The sequence below is a fragment of the Tauraco erythrolophus genome, chromosome 3 (genome assembly GCF_009769465.1).
Source record: "Tauraco erythrolophus isolate bTauEry1 chromosome 3, bTauEry1.pri, whole genome shotgun sequence".
NCBI classification, from domain to species: domain Eukaryota; kingdom Metazoa; phylum Chordata; class Aves; order Musophagiformes; family Musophagidae; genus Tauraco; species Tauraco erythrolophus.
The window spans coordinates 4,345,390-4,364,060 of NC_141467.1; the positions used below are offsets into that span (position 1 = coordinate 4,345,390).

Here is an 18,671-nt window from a genome sequence, read left to right on the forward strand (position 1 = left end):
TTGTGTCCAGAATAAGAAAAATCATGCAGATACCCCTTGTAGGTGCTGGTATAAACGCTCCAGCTTTCTGCAGGTTGAGCCCCAGAATTACATGCTAGAGACAGACACTGAAGAAACTGTGACTAGTGACAGCACTGGAAGAGCCTGATTCTAGGGAAATTTCCATCGTCGTACAAGGACATCCCCGACACACACAGGGAACGAGTTCAGCTCTTCAGGAGGCATTCGGCTTCATTTCCCCCAGACTGTCCTCTTTCCTTCTGCAACCCTCTGCCTCATTCACTACACACCTTCCAAATTCTGCAACAAATGAGGAACAGACAACAGCTTCATTCCCACAGCATCGTCCATCCTATGCACTGATTCTTCCATCCTATGCCCTGTGGAAAAAATAGGTCGTAATCATGTTATTAAAAGCTGTATCTTCATGCCTTCATGCCAGGAGGCCAAGCAAGGGTTGCCCAGGCAACCTGACTTCTTGCATTTCCCAGAGCGTGACTTGTCAACGTTCACATTCCCCTAACATTACTAACATTATAAAAAGAAACCCAAGGCAAAGAATACCTCAAATGTCACTGTGTGGAGCCATGTCTGGGCCATCGGGAGGTTTCGGCTACCTACACATGCATTGCTGCTGTCTACTGCTGGAGCTATGGAGGAAAGCTCAGCAGGCAGAGCAGGTGAGCTGGGCAGTACGGAGGGGTGAAGCACACATTTCAGGAGAGGATTTCACGAGAGAAGAGGGCTGAGACTGAATTCTTAGGCTAGATAGCTTGATCTGGAGGGAAGGCGAAGCAAATGATCACAGCCCGGTTGATCTCCATGCCCTAGCTCTCCTTTCCTCTTCCTGCACAGCCTTCAATTCCTCTCAGTCCCATGTTGCCTTTACCCCCCTAAGTCCTCTCCAACTATCTTTATTCTTCTCTCTGTCAACTCTTTTCACTCTCTTATTCTCTCTCTTCTCTGTCCAGTGGTCCCCTCTTACTGCTCTCTGCCTCCACTTGGTTCCCGAGGTCTCCTCTCCTACCCCTCACGTCCACATCTGGACTCATCCACGTCTCCCCTCGGTGCATGTGAGCCAGGGGAGTGCGGGCAGTGCCAGGGCTTGCTGCCAGCCTTCCCCACACCGTTCCTGCCCTGTGAAGCCGGTTCTTCCAGGAGGAAAGGTGGCATTGCGGACAAAGAGCCAGTGTGCCAGCCGATGGGCTGGAGTGCGGCCAGCGAGAGTCTGCGGAGGACTCAACTGGTAAGAAAGAGTCATTCAAGCTTAAATAGAAGCTGACACTCCCTGCTCCTTTTTTTTTTTTTTTTTTCCTTAAATTTTCTGGCATATTTGGCTTTTCCCAGTGGCATCAAAAGGCATATCCTCAGTAGAGCGTTCCCTTTTCCCCCGTCCCCTCCAAACCCTACCGCTGCCAGAGGTCACTACTGCCCTTGCCAGGGATACAGTCAGGGCACGGATGGGCCCTCCTCTTCTATTCCTATAGACTAGCCAGCAGAAGAGGACTTAAACTGACCAGGTTTATTCTTGTTACTTGCTATTTATCGTGTACTGCATGTCCTGAAAGAGTTGCACAAACTGCATCAGTTCCTGCTCCTGGACAACCAGGGACCACCAGGAGAAACCCAGCCTGTCCTGAAACCTGACTTAACATACAGGAGGGCAAGAGAAACCACTGGCTGTTTTTGTGTGAGATGGAAATCTCTGTGGCTGACACACAGCCCTTTGTAAGACCTTAAAGGCTGCATTCAAGTAGCACCTTGAACTGTTTTAACTAAATTTCCCGCATTTACCTGACTGCCCCCTGGGACCTGCATGGGATGTTTAAGTTTGGCAACACTTAACAGCCAAGAAACAGGATCTAGTAAAGGAACACATCTGGCAGGTTTGTACACACTAGCATCACATGGAGTGACCTATATTATGGGGCCAGGGAACTCCCTTTCTTTCTCTAATACACCTGGCTCTTCATCCACCACAAGCTTTAAAACAGTAGCGTAGTTGTAGGTGTGATTGTCTAAGGATATGAGAAAAGCTTTGCAGGGAGAGTTAATCTCTTTTATTAAGGAAAGAGACTGACTTTCAGATATAAGGCTTTTTCACCCTTCCCTCTGCTATTTACCCAATGAAAGAAAAAAACATGCAAGTACGCAGATTCAAGCCTCAGGCTTAGGAAAAAAAAAACACAAACAAAACATAGCAAAACAAACCAGGAAACTAGCTTATGTATAAAAAAATAAGTTATGGCAGCATGTTGCTAAGTAGCAAGAAGGATGAATGATATTTTTTTTTTCTTTTTCATTCGAAGGAAAGCCCCTGAAACCAACAGCTTTCCTTACTGCAATCGACACATAGACACACCACAGTAACCCTTCTTCCTCCACGTGTACTGCATGCTAAAGCCTCTGCATCTCTTTGGAGGCTTGATCTTTGCTGGCTGCTGTTGTAATTACATCAATGTTATTTCTCTAAGCTCAGAAAGGAACTTTGGAGAGGAACGGCGATAACCTGTCTGTCCACAGGAGCACTCCAATTATCATCTAGAGATGAGCAAAAAGGGAGTTTTGTTATTCAGTGTGGTCAAGCAAGTTAAGGAGCATCGGAAACGTTTCCAACCACAGGGGAAGAGAAGGAGAACCACACAAGGGTGGGTTTCCATGGAAGCATGGAGTCTGACACTCAGGTAACTGCTGATACGGCTTCTTGAGCAGTGCGTTTCGTGTTTCCCAGCACACCCAGACACGCCGGGGCAACGGGTGCTGGTGCAGCGGAGATCAGCTCGCAGCAGCTGGTCTGTTCCTGCCAACCAACAGATCCTTCACCCCACATGAGTTAAAAACCATGCGTCCTACCAAAATAACGAAAGCCATCTAAACAACACACCTTTCAAAGGCGTAAGGACCGTTGGTGCTCTGGGTTTCCAATCTCCCTAAAAACTCTTTCCTCCTGTTCTCCATGCTGGCTCAGCATTTATTTCAATCAGGTCAAAACGACTGTCCTGCAGCTGCACTGAAATGTATGCTTGTTCCTTGTTCCCCAGAAGAACAGGGAAGAGATGGCGAAGTTTTTGGAGAAACTGGCAGTGAAAAACCTGTACTGAATGAATATTATCAAAGTATTTAATTTGCTCGTGATTGAAGCAGACTTTTTGGGGTAATGTTTTGGAATATTTGTTGACAAAACTCACCAAGCCTGTTTCACAAATGACACTTCGATATGCAGTTGGATAAAAATCATTCCCTTGATGCAAAAATGAATTTAAACTTTTATTTCTAAAAGAGGGCAAAGTGTTGAGCCAACCGGCGAAATTTTGAGACTCAAAACATTAGGGACGATTTAACCAGGACTAATTAGCACACCTAGATTTCTTACGCATTAAAAAGAAAATATGACCACATAAAACTGAAAATCTCGTTAAGAAGGCTAATTATTCCTGCCAAAAATCACAAGGTGCACTGATCACTCAAAAATAAAGCCACTTAAAGCTGTTGAGGGGGCAGCTCTCCTTTGGTTTTGCAACCAACAACAGATATCATGTTACATCCCTGGGGCAGGTTACTGAGAAGATAAGGGCAATGTTAATTTCCAACACTCTGGGCTCCTATCAGCATCCCTTGTCTCACACTAATTTGTTAGCTGTGTCTACTCTCTTGCTGGCTGAGCATTGCCCATCAACTGCCCTTGCTGATTTTCTCCAGATGGGGGTTGTGACCACAGCTGCTGGACCATTCAACTGCAGCTGGACCACTGTCTGGACATTTGGTTCTTCTCTTTAAAGACGTCTCCCAGAAGAGCATGGGCAAACTGCTCTCACCCTATGGATTGATTAAAAACCAGCAGATAAATTTTGCTTCCTTTTTCTCCCACTCAAAGTGTGAGCCAACACCTTATGGAGCAAACAGGCCTCACAGAAGGTTAGTGGCCCTTTCCACTATGGGCAACGTAGCCAAATGGACCAGTAAAAGCTTTCAGCAGGCAATGGGGATGGTGTGGCTCTTCAGATGAGAAAATAAGCCTGTTCATTGCTTGGACAGCAATTCAAAATTGCATTTTCTTCCATTTCAGAAACACTTCACCCGCTTGAACGCTGCTTCTTTTTATTATGGAACTCGTTTTGGTTGCCCAAATGGGTACATACGAAACCACTGTAACTCTTGTAATGATCTGTTATCCAGGATACGCTAATTTGACTGGTACCTATGAGTAAAACTACAGTGGGGTTTCCAGCTGGAAGGGACTGCAAGTGAGCACTTTATCATCTAAATGTATCGGGAGTAATTCAATCCCAGAAGGTTGTTAGGACAATGCAGCGAGGAATAATAAACAGCAACACAATGGCCCCTAACTACAGCAAAACAGTTTCCAGTCCTTTCAGATGGAAAACAAAGAATAAAACAAATCACAAACAAAACCCCTTCCACTTCCTCAACAATGGAATCCAGGGGAAATAGGGGATATCTGCATCAGGTTCAATGGCATCCTTTCTCCCAGGCAAATACCAGCTTTTTACCCATTGCCTGCTACAGCAACTACGGGTATGTGATTATAACACACAAAAGCAGAGAAATGTTTTCTTCTGCTTATGGACCCACTGGAAGACACATGGACTGCGGCTTGATCGTGTTCTTCATTGGGATTTCCACTTTTCTCCTGGCCTCACTCAGACCACCAACACTGCCATGTACCCAGAAGGAGAATGTTCTTCCAAAATTTTTAGTTAAGCTCATTTCATCCTTTCGATACTGCTCCTCTCTTACTCTCCCCACAGAAATGCAGCATCCCTCCAGAGCTGGGTGAGGAAAGCCTTAATGTGTGGGGTTGCAGAGAGAGTTTAAAGAGAAAAACTAAGGGAAGAAATAATAAAAAACCTCAGCAACATCCCAAACAAATCCAGCATCAGCAAGGAAGCAGAAATGACCATGTTCTGTATCACTTAAAAGTTTGCAAAGGGTAATGCGCTGACAACTACTATATCTAAATGTATTTGCAAGCAGAGAATCCATAGCATCAAGATGTGTAATAACGCTCTGTTTTCCACATGAAAGGGAATCCCTCCTTCAACAGGAATATACCCCTACCATGAAACTGCTGGAAAAACTAATCGGTCACGAATAATAGTCATAAAACCATTTTGATACTTTGCATTCCTCCATGGACAATATCATTATACATGGCTTAAATAAATCCCTCTAGCACACAGCTGCACCTTTATCATTTTCCTTAAAGCAAACTCAGGTAATTCATTTTCTCTTTCCTCTAAAGTACATTTTATTTCATCTGCAAACTCAAGAAGCTGACTAGCTGAGAAAAGCCAAATTTAGAGTTGGTTGGGAAACTCCAAGTCCAACTGTGAGACATCTCATTGCCTCAGAGATAAGTTTTCTACAAGATCCATCACTTATTCTGAGGAAGATCTGCAAAAAGGAGGTGAGGGGGGATAGAGATCACCAGGTTAATGGCTGCTCACATACCCTCCAGTTTTTCAGAACTTTACCAGATAAATGACGTTTACATTGCAAAGCTATGTTGTGTGCCATGCAGATCCAGGAACTGTAACCCTAGATACACAATTCACACGCAAACAAGCTAAATAACATCAGTCTGCCAACTGCACCAGAAATCACAGCAGTGACCTGGGCATGGATACCACAGACCCAAATCGGATCTTTTCACCCCTCGCTGATGAACAATGCTTCATTCGTTAGGCACTGATGTTAGTGGTGACGTTTTTCTATTCTGGATGAAGTCTGTTCCAGTGCTGACTGATGCCTTTAGCACTGACTGAAGCTACAGTTACCCCAGAGACAGACAAGTGCAAGAAGCATCACCCCCACCCATGGGCAGAGCTACTGGGTGAGGTCTCCCTGCAGCCCCACCAGTCGGAGCCGAGAGGGTTTAAAAAAGTGGGGAAAAAGAAACATTTCCACTGTTTTCTGGCTAGTGGGTGGTCTGATACAGATTACAAGTGACGGTGCAAAAAGGGTGTTTATGGGCATCGTCAGGCCTGGGAGAAGGAAATGAGGAGCCCGAACCAAATCTGACTCGTGCCGAGATGGAGATCCAGAAACTCATTGCCTTTGTTGTAATTAGGCACACACGCACAGAGATTGTCTCCTCTGCAAAGTGCCCTGCGAGACAGCAGCATGGCTATTTCGGTGACAATCCCGGTGACAAGAGGAGTCAGCTCTTTCTAAAAGCATCGGTAAACCAAGGAACCGACAATTCAGACTCTCAACCAAAAACTGCACCCTAGGGCCGCTGCTTGCTGGCCCCCACCCACCCCCAACAGCAGCATCACTCAATGATGCAGGAGAGGAAAGCCAAACGTCTCTTGGAGCAAAGCTTTGAAGAGAAACTCTAATGTGGTTTAGGTACCAACAAAATCAGTGTTGTGTGGTGGGCAGGATCCCAGCGAGCAGCTTCCTTAAAACACCGTTTCCAGAAGCACACAGGGCTGAAGGTGCACTCCGTAGCCACGGCAAAATTCCTCCAGAGATGTCTCTAAAGACATATAGCACTGCAAGATGAGACTACAATTGCTAGGGCTGGTCAACGGGCCAAGTGATTTTAAACACAGTGCTGGAGTTTGGAATGGTTTTTGAAGGAAAGCAAAACGAACGAGCGAATGAATGAACGGGATGATTTTACAGGCAGTAAACCGATGATTTAATTCTGGGCAGCAATGCCATGTGCAGCGTTTAGCAAAGAGTGAGCAACTTCATCTGAGCGGAGGGATTTGCGGCTGTCCGTCCGTCCGTCCGTCCTACTCACCGGGCACCACTCCTTTGATGTCGCTTTCCGTGCTCATCCTGTTCTTGTGCGTGAACTGGAGGATCAGTTCCTTGGAGGCCTCAAACTGCTGCGTAGCCATCAGCCACCGAAGGGACTCTGGGAAAATACTTCAAAGATGGAAAACACGTTAAGGGTCGCTTCCAAGTTTCTGTCAGAGGAAGAACCGATCGTGTTTAGCTGCTCATTTAACCGTTCGTCAGCTACGTCGTTATTTTCAAATAGCAGAAGAGTCACTTATGAAACAAAAAAGAGGGAAAACAGATCCAGAACGCGCAAATTAATGGCATTTTCTTTTACACTGATTCACAAATGATACAGGAACTGGCCTATCACCTGGAAACAGGACATTTTGGAATTTTATAATGTATTAGAGGTGTTCTGCACATTAACACAATTTTGAAAGAACTGGGAGAAGGAGGCAGCCCTGTCTGCAACAGACATTTGCTGCCAAGCAGGCAATGAACGAGACGTGCAGTTAACACATGGTAATTCAGATCAAAGAAGGAAAATAGCTGACAGAAGTGATTTGGATTCTTTTGTAAAGACAGAGAGAGGAAAGAGAAGAATTACTTTTTAGGATTATAATGGAACAGACTTTTTTAATTTTTAAACGTGCCAAAAATTTTCTCCCGCATTAGCTTAACTGATCATTCTTCCTTTTATTTCAGATGAGTTTATTTTAGTATGAAACCAAAAGAAACATGTAGATCTTAAAACAAGCAAAGAAAAACACCCATACTTCTATAGATACGAAAACTTTCAGATCTGACTCTAAGCGTATTTTTCTTTCTTATTTAGGCCTCATTTTCACTAATCTTCCAAAAGACCCTTCTAAGAACAAATTTAACAACTACTTTTAACTTCGGATATATAATAAACCTCAAATTTCCTTCATAAAGCCCTGATCTTTGCTGTGTATGCTGCCTCAGTTCTTATACTTCCAGGCAATTGCACCATTATGTACTATCTTTTAAGGCTGATGTAATTTAGAAGACAGCTTAGTAAAACCTCCATCCTAGATAAAGAAAGGCTTTTTTTGGTTTTTTCTTTTTTTTTGAAGATGAAAAAAGGAGAGAAGTCAGTCAGACTGCAATCCAAATTATATCAGTCAATAAAAAGATATAACAGCCATGATGACAGCCGTTCAGCTTGACAGCTTATTTATTACCACTGGTGCTGCATGGATGCTTTGGCACATCCTTCTGCAGAAAGTCCTGTACTGAAAATGCATGTTTTGAGAAATTAAGAATTCGCTGAAAGCCAAATCTCCTTGTGCTTGGCTCCAGAGAGGGGACAGCCTCAGCCACTAGCCTAAAAGCTGCACTTTTTGAATGATCTGCTTACAGGTACCAAATGACAAGTCTTAGAATCATAGAATGGTCTGGGTTGGAAGGGACCTTAAAGATCATCTTCCAGCCCTGCTGCCATGGGCCTTCTACTACATCAGGTTACTCAAAGCCTCATCCAGCCTGGCCTTGAACAGCTTCTCTGGGCAACCTGTTCCAGTGCCTCACCACCCTCAGAGTGAAGAATTTTTTCTTTAGATCTAATCTAAATCTCCCCTCTTTCAGTTTAAAGCCATCACCCCTTGTCCTATCACTATGTGCCCTTGCAAAAAGTCCCTCTCCAGCTTTCTTGAAGCCCCCTTTCAGGTACTGGAAGGCTGCTAGAAGGTCTCCCTCCCCAGAACCTTCCCTTCTCCAGGCTGAACAGCCCCAGCTCTCTCAGCCTGTCTTCAGAGGAGAGGTGCTCCAGCCCTTGGATCATCTTTGTAGCCTGCGGGGAGCACCGCTCCTAGGGGAAGGAAGAGAGCCACAGGGATGGACATTGTGGGGACAAACGCTGTCTCTGCCTTCCAGTTCCTACAGGTTTCTCAAACTGGAAATGCTGAAGCCTCATGTCTTTCAGCTGCTCCATTACTTTGTGGGAGGTTCACTTAAGGATCTTTAAAAACTCTTGGGCTGCCTTGAGCCCAGGTTATCAGGCACAGTGAGGGGAAGTACTGGCCACCCTATCTCCATGTAAGCACCTGAGCTCACTTGTGGAGCACGGACCCTCCTGCCAAGGGTCATTCATACATGCCTACTGTTGCACTTTCTGTTGCAAAACCAAGTGCACATTACCACAAACTCAAAAGCCAAAACCAAACAAATAGAAAGCCAGCCCCCTGACCCCTGTCGACTTCCGCACAGAAATTTGGTCACAAACTCCTGCTTCATCACCTAGCATGAAATACTATGTATATATAAATGAAGCAGAGACAGCTTTCTGCTGAAGATGGGCAGTCTCCCAGATCACCAGGCTGAGCTGACTGTGGACACCTGGTTGATAGTCTTCTACCTCCTCCATCAGCAAGGAAGGGAACCGGCTTTTGCAGTTGAAGAAAAGAATAGAGAATGGGTGGGTAGAAGGAAAAGTTCATCTCCTGTTACACAGCTGCTGCATGGGAGAAGAGAGGGAGAAGAGTCAGAAGGGCACTGGGAAAAAAGATCCTAAGCTTGAGAAATCCTAAGAGCAGAGAAGAATCCTTGACAGATAGAAAAAAGCCAGGCAGGTACCACACAACTGGAAGGAGAACCCTGGTCCTGTCCAGATGCAGAGCAAACCCATGCCCATGCAAACCGTGTAGTGTGTCAATTAGAGGTCTGCCTCAGGGCAACAAGCTCAGTTATTACAACTTTTTGTCTTGATGAGGGTAAATCCCACCTAACAGCACCAGAAAAGAACTAGCCACCCCTTCGCAGTTCTTCAGTTTTGGTTAGAGTGAAACAGGAGTTTACTTCAGATTACCTTTGACACCTTTGCTGAACTTCATGGCAAGATCCTGTCAGGAGCTTCCTGTGCCCAAGGGAGAGGAAATAATGCCTATGGATAACTGGAACTCCCCTTCCCTCATGGCTCTAACATATAGACACACTTTGAAAGGAGCCTAACTTCTGTTAATTTATTTTGATATGCTTGTCACCGACCCCTGTGCTCATGTCTGGCTTATGTGGGTGCCTCTCTGCTCTTCCAGAAGGACCTGAGAGCTCAGCAAAGGCATCTGCTCGATTTGCAGGTGTCTCAGTCCACCAGCCTGTCTCTCCTAGACAAATGTGCTGCTTCTTCCTTTCCCCCCATCCATGCCCAGCTTCCCACCACGCTCAGTCACCCACCTCCTGGGGATGGCATAGCCTGACATGTGCGTGTGGCCAGGAGCAGAGCAAATCTGGTGGGAGAGGGCTGAGCCCCAGCCCGGAGGGGCAAACAGCCCTTGCAGCAGGAGATGGAAGTAAGGAGAGGAAGGAGGAAGGAGGAGGCAGCACAGGGGCTATCGCAGCGTCTGTTACTGAACTCACTGCGTTGGGTACACGACGGGGAATTAACGAGCAGTGCAGTGTTCCAGTTCTCCTTTTATTACATGTCAGTTAGTTTTCTTCCTTCATCTGTACCATATGCTGAGGGGCTGCATTCTGTTCCCCAACACAATGCCAGGGGAAGAGAGGAAGAAAGGAAAGAGGTAATGAAACGGTAGCACTTTCCAGAGAACATGCAACAGATGGAAGAGAAAAGCCTAAGAGAAAAGCGCACACTGTACCGACAGTATAATTAAGGAGGTGTTCTAACCAAGGATCCATTTCTGCAAAAGTGAAAACCCCAGGCAATGCAAATCCTGTAACTTTGGCTGTTACCACTCTTTATCAAGCTGCCACATCACACATTATATAAGGGAGAATCTATTTGCGTGGTCTGCCTGTCCCGTCCAGCCAAAAAGCCACAAAGATCTTGGAGATTAGGAAATAAGTGTTAGCATTTCCTGTTGCTTTCAACGTCACCCAGGGATGACCTCTCAACAGGAACGTCCGAGACCCTGACTCAGCCACCTGGAAAAATGTGCTAACCTCCAGAAGACTGCTGAGGGGCTACTCCTGTCCATGTCATCTATTGCATTCATTAGGCATCTTCGTACTGCCGTGCTGTCCTTTCGGAACCAAATACCTATAAACATTATGTTTGATATTGGGTTCTATCTGGTGATGGATATAATGCTTGCTCGCTGGCAGGCATCCCAACAGGAGGCTTTGGAGCAGACCTGCACGTGTACAACATATGGCAGGTCTGGGAGAACAGTATCGCATGTTAACAAGAACAGTCTTGGTTATTCATCATCAAGATTATCGCTGACAAGATGAGACTGTTTAGATGTTATATGTTGGAAAACAGAGGGGGGAAAAAAGCCATTATCTTGCAAAGGACTTGCAATTTTCTCCTAAGTGCTGTGTTTTGCCTTCAGCCCAAGCTGTGGCATGTCTACCTGGGGGATAAACGAAGAAATCCCCACTGAGGGTTACCACCACGAATGCAGGAGAACTCGGTAAGGTCTTCATGCATTAATAGAAAAATTTGCAATGGTTAAAAATTGTCACATGCCATAACAAGTTTTTACATGTTGCAACTCGTTAGGCATTACAACTACCAGCTTGGCCCCCCACGGTACACAAACAACATAGTCCTGTGCAGTGTGGTGGCCTTTTTGCTTCATTTTTTTTCCAGTGTACAGCAACTAAATGTTTTAGACTTGTTAGTGTTGTCTTTAAAATGAACCATCTAGCATGTTCTTACTGGTATGGTTTTGTACAACACTGCTCTCATAAGCCTCCGTTGTGTTATGCCGCCACTGCGTGTCACTATTAAGACAGAACAGCAAAGAAAGATTTTTTGGGAGATGTAGATAGCCCTGGTTGGAATGGATCTGGCACCAGTCCCTAGGTGAGAGCCACCCTACTTCTCCCAGGACAGCCATACGAATGCTGCGGTGCTGCCGGGGCAAAGAGGAGTAGGAGCAGCTGGGAAGGGAGGATTCCTTGTGGGAATGATCCCGAGCCACTGCCTGGTGCAGACAGGTCACCCAGGCTTCGGCACAGTGTGCCCTAATTTGGGCAAAATCGAGCAGGCAGCCCAGTTCACGCAAGGCATCCGAGGGCGCTGGTTCAAGAGCCGACACACGTTATTTTTAACCTCGCTTGGCTAACCCAGGCCAACGGAACCAACAGGGACAGCCCAGAACCACGATACAGGTTTCCAGGGAAAAAGTAGCTGTGCAGCCCCAACCTGACAACAGCCAGGCTGAGGTGCATCCTCTCCAGAGCTGTTTTCACCTTCAAAGGGGAAGCAACAGGCAGAATAATAGCAAAGTACGACGTGCTGCTCAATGGAAGAGGACCATTTCCCATGTCACAACTCATAACCTGTGCGTGTGCTACAGCAAATTATAAGGTTATTATTCCTTATTTCAAAGTCAAATCTTTGCAAAAGGTGAATATAACAACAAAGGGAAAGGCTCACATGTACTGTGAAGCATATACGTTTCCAGGCAGCAAAGCACCTCCCAAGCCCAGCATTAGGAGCTCGTGTTGTCTTTGACCCAACAGGAGGAAGAAATACTTACACCCAGTAGAGCAGCATCAGCAGGAAAGGACAGATGATGACCGCCTGGAGGACCTGCCAGTCCCTGCAAAGGGCAGCCAGCCCTGGCATGAGGAACTGCCCCGCCATTTCGATGAAGCTGGCCACCATGGTGATCATGAACCGGTGCCCAGGAGGACAGAGCTCTATCCCTGAAACACAGAGCACACGCGAACGCATTAGCCCCTCCACCAGCAACGGCGCCCACAGAGCATCTCTTTATGAAACTTTCAGGGAGTTAGCGTCCTTCAAGACCTTTGGCCAAAGTTAGACACCATCACATAAATCTCGTTTCCCCGCGTTTAGGCTTCAAACCTGCCAGCAGCAATAAAGCAGCTCATTAACAGCTGGCTGTGGTGTGAACATCGCTGTATCCTCATTGACAGCTCTCCTTCAGTCTCTGCCTACAGGAGCATTTTACCAAACTGTCAGATATCTGGTTTTTAAAGGAAATGCAGAGTAAAACACAATCCAAAGATTTTGGGTCGAGGCTTTTTGCAGTGCTGGGAGACAGAAGAGCACAGCTCTCAGCAAGATGCAGGATCCCAGCTCATATGGGATGCCACCTGCCCACAGTTTAGTATGCTACGACTCAGCCAGTTTCAAGCTGGGTTTTGCTGAGTAGGTTGTTTCTGGGTTTGCTTTTTGTTTTCACAATAGCTAATCTTGATCAACTTTCAAACGAGCCAGCCTTCCATCTGTCTTATCCTGTACTCCATCCTTCCTTTTGCTGTGGGGCAATTTACTACCATCACTGGTATCGGTTGTCTCAGCTGCCTTGTGACAAGTGCCTTCAGTAGATAAAAGCTTCCTTAAACCCTGGCTACCTTTTATTTAGTCCTCAGAAATAAAAATGAGTTTATCAGAATTACAGCTTTTTAAAAAAAAAAAAAACACAGAAGAAATAGAAGAAAAATTGGACTGCCTTTTAGAAATATATTCAAACATTTTTTTGCCAGTAAGACTGCAACAGAAGCCCCTATTTCATGCTTCCCATTTGCCCACTTTCCTGTCTACAGATTAATAATTAAGCACAATAAACCTGCCACAAGTCTTGCGTAGTACTTATCAGCACGCTGATCCAGAAACACAGGCTGTAAAGGTTCATGATATGTCGCTATCAGCACTGTTGCATTTCCTTGGGATTTTTCCTAGGGTTGTTTTAAATTAGAATTTAGTGATTGTTAAAATTGTAATTGAAAAGCTATAGGACAATAGGAAGAGATGACAGCTGCTCCTTCATTCACTCTCTCTTCTGTCGCTTGTTCAGCATTTATCACTGTAACACAGATTTAAACTAGCTGACCAGGGACGAGCTTGTAGATCAAACACAGGATTAAACACCACACGCTGGGTTTTTTTCCTCTTTCTTTTCAGCCAATGACAAAAACTATTGATGGATTTTTGCCAATACAGAAGGAAAAATGTATCTGTTGCGAGGCAGTCCAAATTTTCATTAGCTTAACCACAAACACAGCAGCTTTGGAAAACGAAGGGAGAAAATAAAACCCCTCAAAAACTCACACTTGCTATAAAAGCCTTTTACATTTTAATTAGAAAAACAAGATTAAAACACAGAGCTCCTTATTACATTAATATGGTTTCATTCTTACTAATGAAGTATCCCAAGTATAGGCGATTTTAAAAATTCTATGCAAAGAGGTCACTTCCGTTTTATTTCCCTAATCTTCAAATTTAAAGTGGTTCTGTTTGTTTTTCTAAACCTTGAAGTCCCAGTTAACTCACACTCCAATATTCCTTCATTAAGTACAAGGACAAGTTTTGTTGCTATAGAAACGGGAAGTCTGCATTAGATAGGTAAGGCTTTGGCATTTCAATTGCATTGCATAGGCTAGTATCAGGTAAAAAAAAATTAACCACGAGAACAATTTTTATACAAAGTCAGAAAGAAGTGTCCAAATAATAAAATTACATTTTATTAAGTCACTGGTGTGTAGTACATAACTCCATATGCAGCAGTTATTCATTGTATAGAAAGGAAATAACTTCAGAGATTGTTTAGCATCTATTTTCTTCTCTAGATTATCACATGCATATGATCAATTTTTGGACTTTCCTCTTAAAAAGCTGGAGAACACAAAAAATTAATCCCTGCTGTAGCTGAGTGAGCATGACTTCCGAGTGACATCAGCAGGTGCTCCATCTATATGAAATATCACATCTCTGTTGAAATGTTCTTCATATTAGGACAGCCTGTGGACTTTCCGACACCTCTCACATCAATTTTATATGATAAAAGACTCAGCACTGCAGTTTTTAGCAAGCATTTAGCAGTCAACCTTCTCCCACCTCTGCCAGCAAAGCCACCCATGGCAGCACCTCTGCCCCCACCCTAGGAAAGGCACCCTGCACCCTCCTGATGGCCCCACCAGTGCCGTGACGCACCCAGGCACAAGGCTTCCTTGGCCACAACAGTTTCCACCCAGTTCGTGTGATAAATTACTGACTTGCATGACATCACTGCAAGGCAGAGATCAGCTTTATCCACCTGTGGCAAATCCAGCAAGAAAACTCTGGCTCCTCCACTCAGTGGAAAAGTTTCCACCTCAACTACTTTGTGGAGCATGGAGAATCATACACACAAATAATGGAAATTACCATCAGTACCAAAAACTCCTGGATACGTCTGCTCTACTCGGAAAATTTTATGTGTGGGCAAGGAGACGGGCATGGCAAGCAATTTGCTTCCTTGCCTAGTATTTCTACTCTAGGCAGCACAGTCAGGGCAGCAGATCCAACCCAGATGCCTAATTTCCACAAGTCCCAGGCGAACAATCCTATGGGTGAGTTGAGAGCTGTACGCCAAGCAATCCCACAGTACTTGGGCAATGAAATCAGACATGCCCAGGACACGTGGGACAGACTTTCCCACCATTGGTAGACGTCGAGTGACAGCGGGCATCACAAGTGCAGAACTGGGACCCAGTCGATCCCTGTGGCAGAACCGCTCCGCGCACGCCCGAAGTACGACCCAGCCTGAAGGCAAGTGCCTCACCGCACGTGTGGTGCAGACCCGAGCCCCCCTGGCATCACGGACAGGAGACACTGAACACACGAGGCTCATTGCACGGCACATGCCTCTGGCTGGGAAATGCAGGAATAAACTGTAGAAATCCTCCTTTTGGATCCTATCCCCTATGTCCTTCCACTACAGAAATGACCAAATGAACGTTCGCCAGCCTCACAGCCCTCACACCTGCCACAGGGAGAGCCCGTGTGAACCATGTCCCTTCTTACAAAAGATTCAAGCATTTTTGGGGGCGGTTTGATGCACTCAACATAACCCCACTACGAACATGCAGGATGTGCAGAGAGACGTTCTGGTACGGAAGGAACAGCACTGGGGCCAGAAATGTTACTCCATGAGTCTGCAGGCAGTAGTTTGTACCAGAAGTATTAAAACTGGCGATGAGCAAAGGCAGAGTAAAAGTCCGTATGCACGTGCAAGAGTACGCGTGTGTGCGAGCACAGCAGCAGGCACCAGGAGGATGGGCAGAGCACGGGTTAAAGGAATGGCATGTGCCCGTTGTGCCAATCGCACCCTACCCGTGATATCATTCAAGTAACAAAAGGAGGAAGAACAACCTGACCTACAGATAAGGTATCAAGAAGATGAAGAAAAGGCTTGGAGTCATAAAACATCGAGACCATAAGAAAACAGAGAATAGAAATTCATTAAGTTAGTCTGAGAATTATGAGGAATAAGAGAAAACAATGAAGCAAAAAATTGTAACCACCACCAACTCCTACAGGGTATGGAAAGCAAGCCCAAACGAGCTTGTTGCCTGCCCAGAACAACCTCAGCGATGTGACGAGGACACAACAGCCACTACCTCTCGTCCTCTGTGTCACACAAGTGACCCTGGCTGGACCACGAGGACACGCGCCGCGGTACTCGCGGGCGCATGGGTGTCAGAGCACGCATGAATGAGATCCGTGAGGGAATGAGTGCAGTTGTGCAAAATCTGCCTCCTTAGAGATTTCGAGGGGGAAATAAATAATTTGTTGTCTCTCACTGAGTTATTTAGAAATCTCCTGGGAAATATTTTCGAATGTTAACCAAGGCAATAAGAATCACCACAACTATATTGGCTGTTCCTAACTACTTAGGGATATGGGTTAATGGGGGATTAGGGACGGTTGGACTGGATGATCTCTAAGGTCTTTTCCAACCTAGAAACCTACGAATCTATGAAAGGCCAAGCTCAAGAAAAGGACTTTCAAAGCAACATTTTTGGTATACTAGGAAGACAGATTTCAGAGCAGTTCCCTCACTACTTCATACGTTGGCCTTTTTGCTTACCCCTAGCATTGCAGCAATGGCTCTACCTGACCCCTAAAAGAGCCACTTGCACCCCTAGGATGCATTCAACTTTCTAGATACATGCTGAAGGAAAAGCCCCTGCTGAGGAGGGCTCTGTTCCCGATGGTCCCCACACTTCTCTCTGGAGGCAACCTTGGAGATGTCCTGGGCTGGCTTCCTTTGCTGGTACACTCACCCCAGAGCAGGGGCAGCCCTTGGGTTTCAGGGGAGTTGAGTTTCATGACAGATGCTGGCCTGAGAAAAGCTGTCTCAGATGCCGATGGATCTACAGGGCTTTGAGCTTGGTCAGACTTTGTGACCGTCTAGCTTTAACAAGCAGGTTGTCAGCGTACACTCTCACACCTTAGGTGAATACAGAGTCCAACAAGGTTTCCAACCTGCAGCATTTTCCAAACACATCTAAAAAGCAAAATAAGTGGGTTTTACAACCAGGGAAACTAGGGGCTGAAGGCAACATTGTCACATGCAAGTCCTCATTTGATCCACATTGCGTGTTACGTGACAACACTCACAAGGCTGGAATAATATTTTCTAGACAGATCAAAATGAACAAACAACTGAAAACGAGAAGTTCATTGTTATTTCATAGGAGCCGTCCCACAGCCTGCCACCGGAGTAGGATCAAGTAAGATCTCCCGAGCAGGTCTTGGGATACTGAAATTACTTTGAGGATTCATTTTCTCTTCCTTGCTCCACCCGTATTCCCCCTGCGGCACAGTCCTTTGGGACTCTCGTTAGAAGGAAGGAAAAGCCTGAACAAGCCTTCACAGGGAAAAGCAGACCCATTCCGGTACTTGGGCCACAGCAACCCCCTGCAGCGTTACAGGGTTGGGAAGCGTGGTTGGAAAACTGCACAGCAGAGAAGGACCTGGGGGTTCTGGTTGACAGCCGATTGAACATGAGCCACAGTGTGCCCACGCAGCCAAGAAAGCCAACGGAATCCTGGCATGTATCAAAAACAGTGTGGCCAGCAGGAGCAGGGAAGTGATTGTCCCCCTGTACTCAGCACTGGTGAGGCCACTCCTGGAGTACTGTGACCAGTTCTGGGCCCCTCACTTCAAGAAGGACGTTGAGGTGCTGGAGTGGGTTCAGAGAAGAGCAATGAAACTAGTGAAGGGTTTGGAGAACTTGTCCTATGAGGAGCAGCTGAGGGAACTGGGACAGTTTAGTCTGGAGAAGAGGAGGCTCAGGGGCACCTTATTGCTCTCTACAATTACCTGAAAGGAAGTTGTAGGGAGATGGGGATCGGTCTCTTCTCCCATGTTATGAATGACAGGATGAGAGGGAATGGCCTCAAGTTACACCAGGGGAAATTTAGGTTAAATATCAGGAAAAATTTCTTTACAGAGAGAGTTGTGAAGTATTGAAACAGGCTGCCCAGGGAGGTGATGGAGTCCCCATCCCTGGAGGTGTTTAAAAACCGTGTGGATTTGGTGTTGAGGAGCATGGTTTAGGGACCCTGACAGTGCAGGGTGAACAGTTGGACTCGATCTTGAGGGTCTCTTCCAACCAGATGATTCTATGATTCCACAGAGCACGTGGAGCGCTGGGAGGCCCTTCTGCAAATGCATCTGTGCTTTTGCCAAAAAGCAGCTGTGTATAAACTTCAGTGAATTGATTCATTACAATTATATGGTACTGGAACCGTTGCACGTCATTTATGTCATCTCACCTGGAAATAATGGAAGAACCCAGGGAGCTGATCAGAAAGGAAGATGTTTCTGGAGTCAGGCCGTAGGTAGATGAGGTATGGCACATCTTAGACCCACACACGTCTTTGGAATGTCTGCAGAGAGCCGTTAGTCCCGAAAGGTTTATACTGTTTTATGGCTTTTGAAACCTTCAAACAGCTTGCAAAGATGGCAGGGCTCTAGATCATTCCACGCCAAAATCAATTGTCCCTGACAGCTCACCAAAAAGGCTGGGATTTACGGAAAAGGACAGAGCTCCATCACGTATCTCTGCATGGCTGATAAAACTTAGGAGTATCCCAACACTACTGACAGCTCAGATGGGACGGCAGAGGGTCTTAGAGCCCCTGCTCCAAGCAGGACTCAGAGCACACTTCCCACCAGCACGCCCCACGAG

General features: G+C 45.8%; 1 protein-coding gene across 2 annotated transcripts in view; it reads right to left on the reverse strand.

The window, feature by feature from the left end:
- SLC22A23 (solute carrier family 22 member 23) overlaps nucleotides 1-18,671 on the reverse strand; it is a 113,342-nt gene that overhangs the window by 19,518 nt on the left and 75,153 nt on the right. The window contains exons 4-6 of one of the 2 annotated variants that reach the window (XM_086608970.1): nucleotides 12,222-12,390; nucleotides 6,773-6,900; nucleotides 291-380 (exon numbers count right to left, since the gene is read on the reverse strand). In XM_086608970.1, coding sequence (XP_086465096.1) covers nucleotides 291-380; nucleotides 6,773-6,900; nucleotides 12,222-12,390 — 387 coding nt within the window. The remainder of the gene's footprint in view (nucleotides 1-290; nucleotides 381-6,772; nucleotides 6,901-12,221; nucleotides 12,391-18,671) is intronic. The other variant, XM_086608971.1, reaches the window with a different exon arrangement.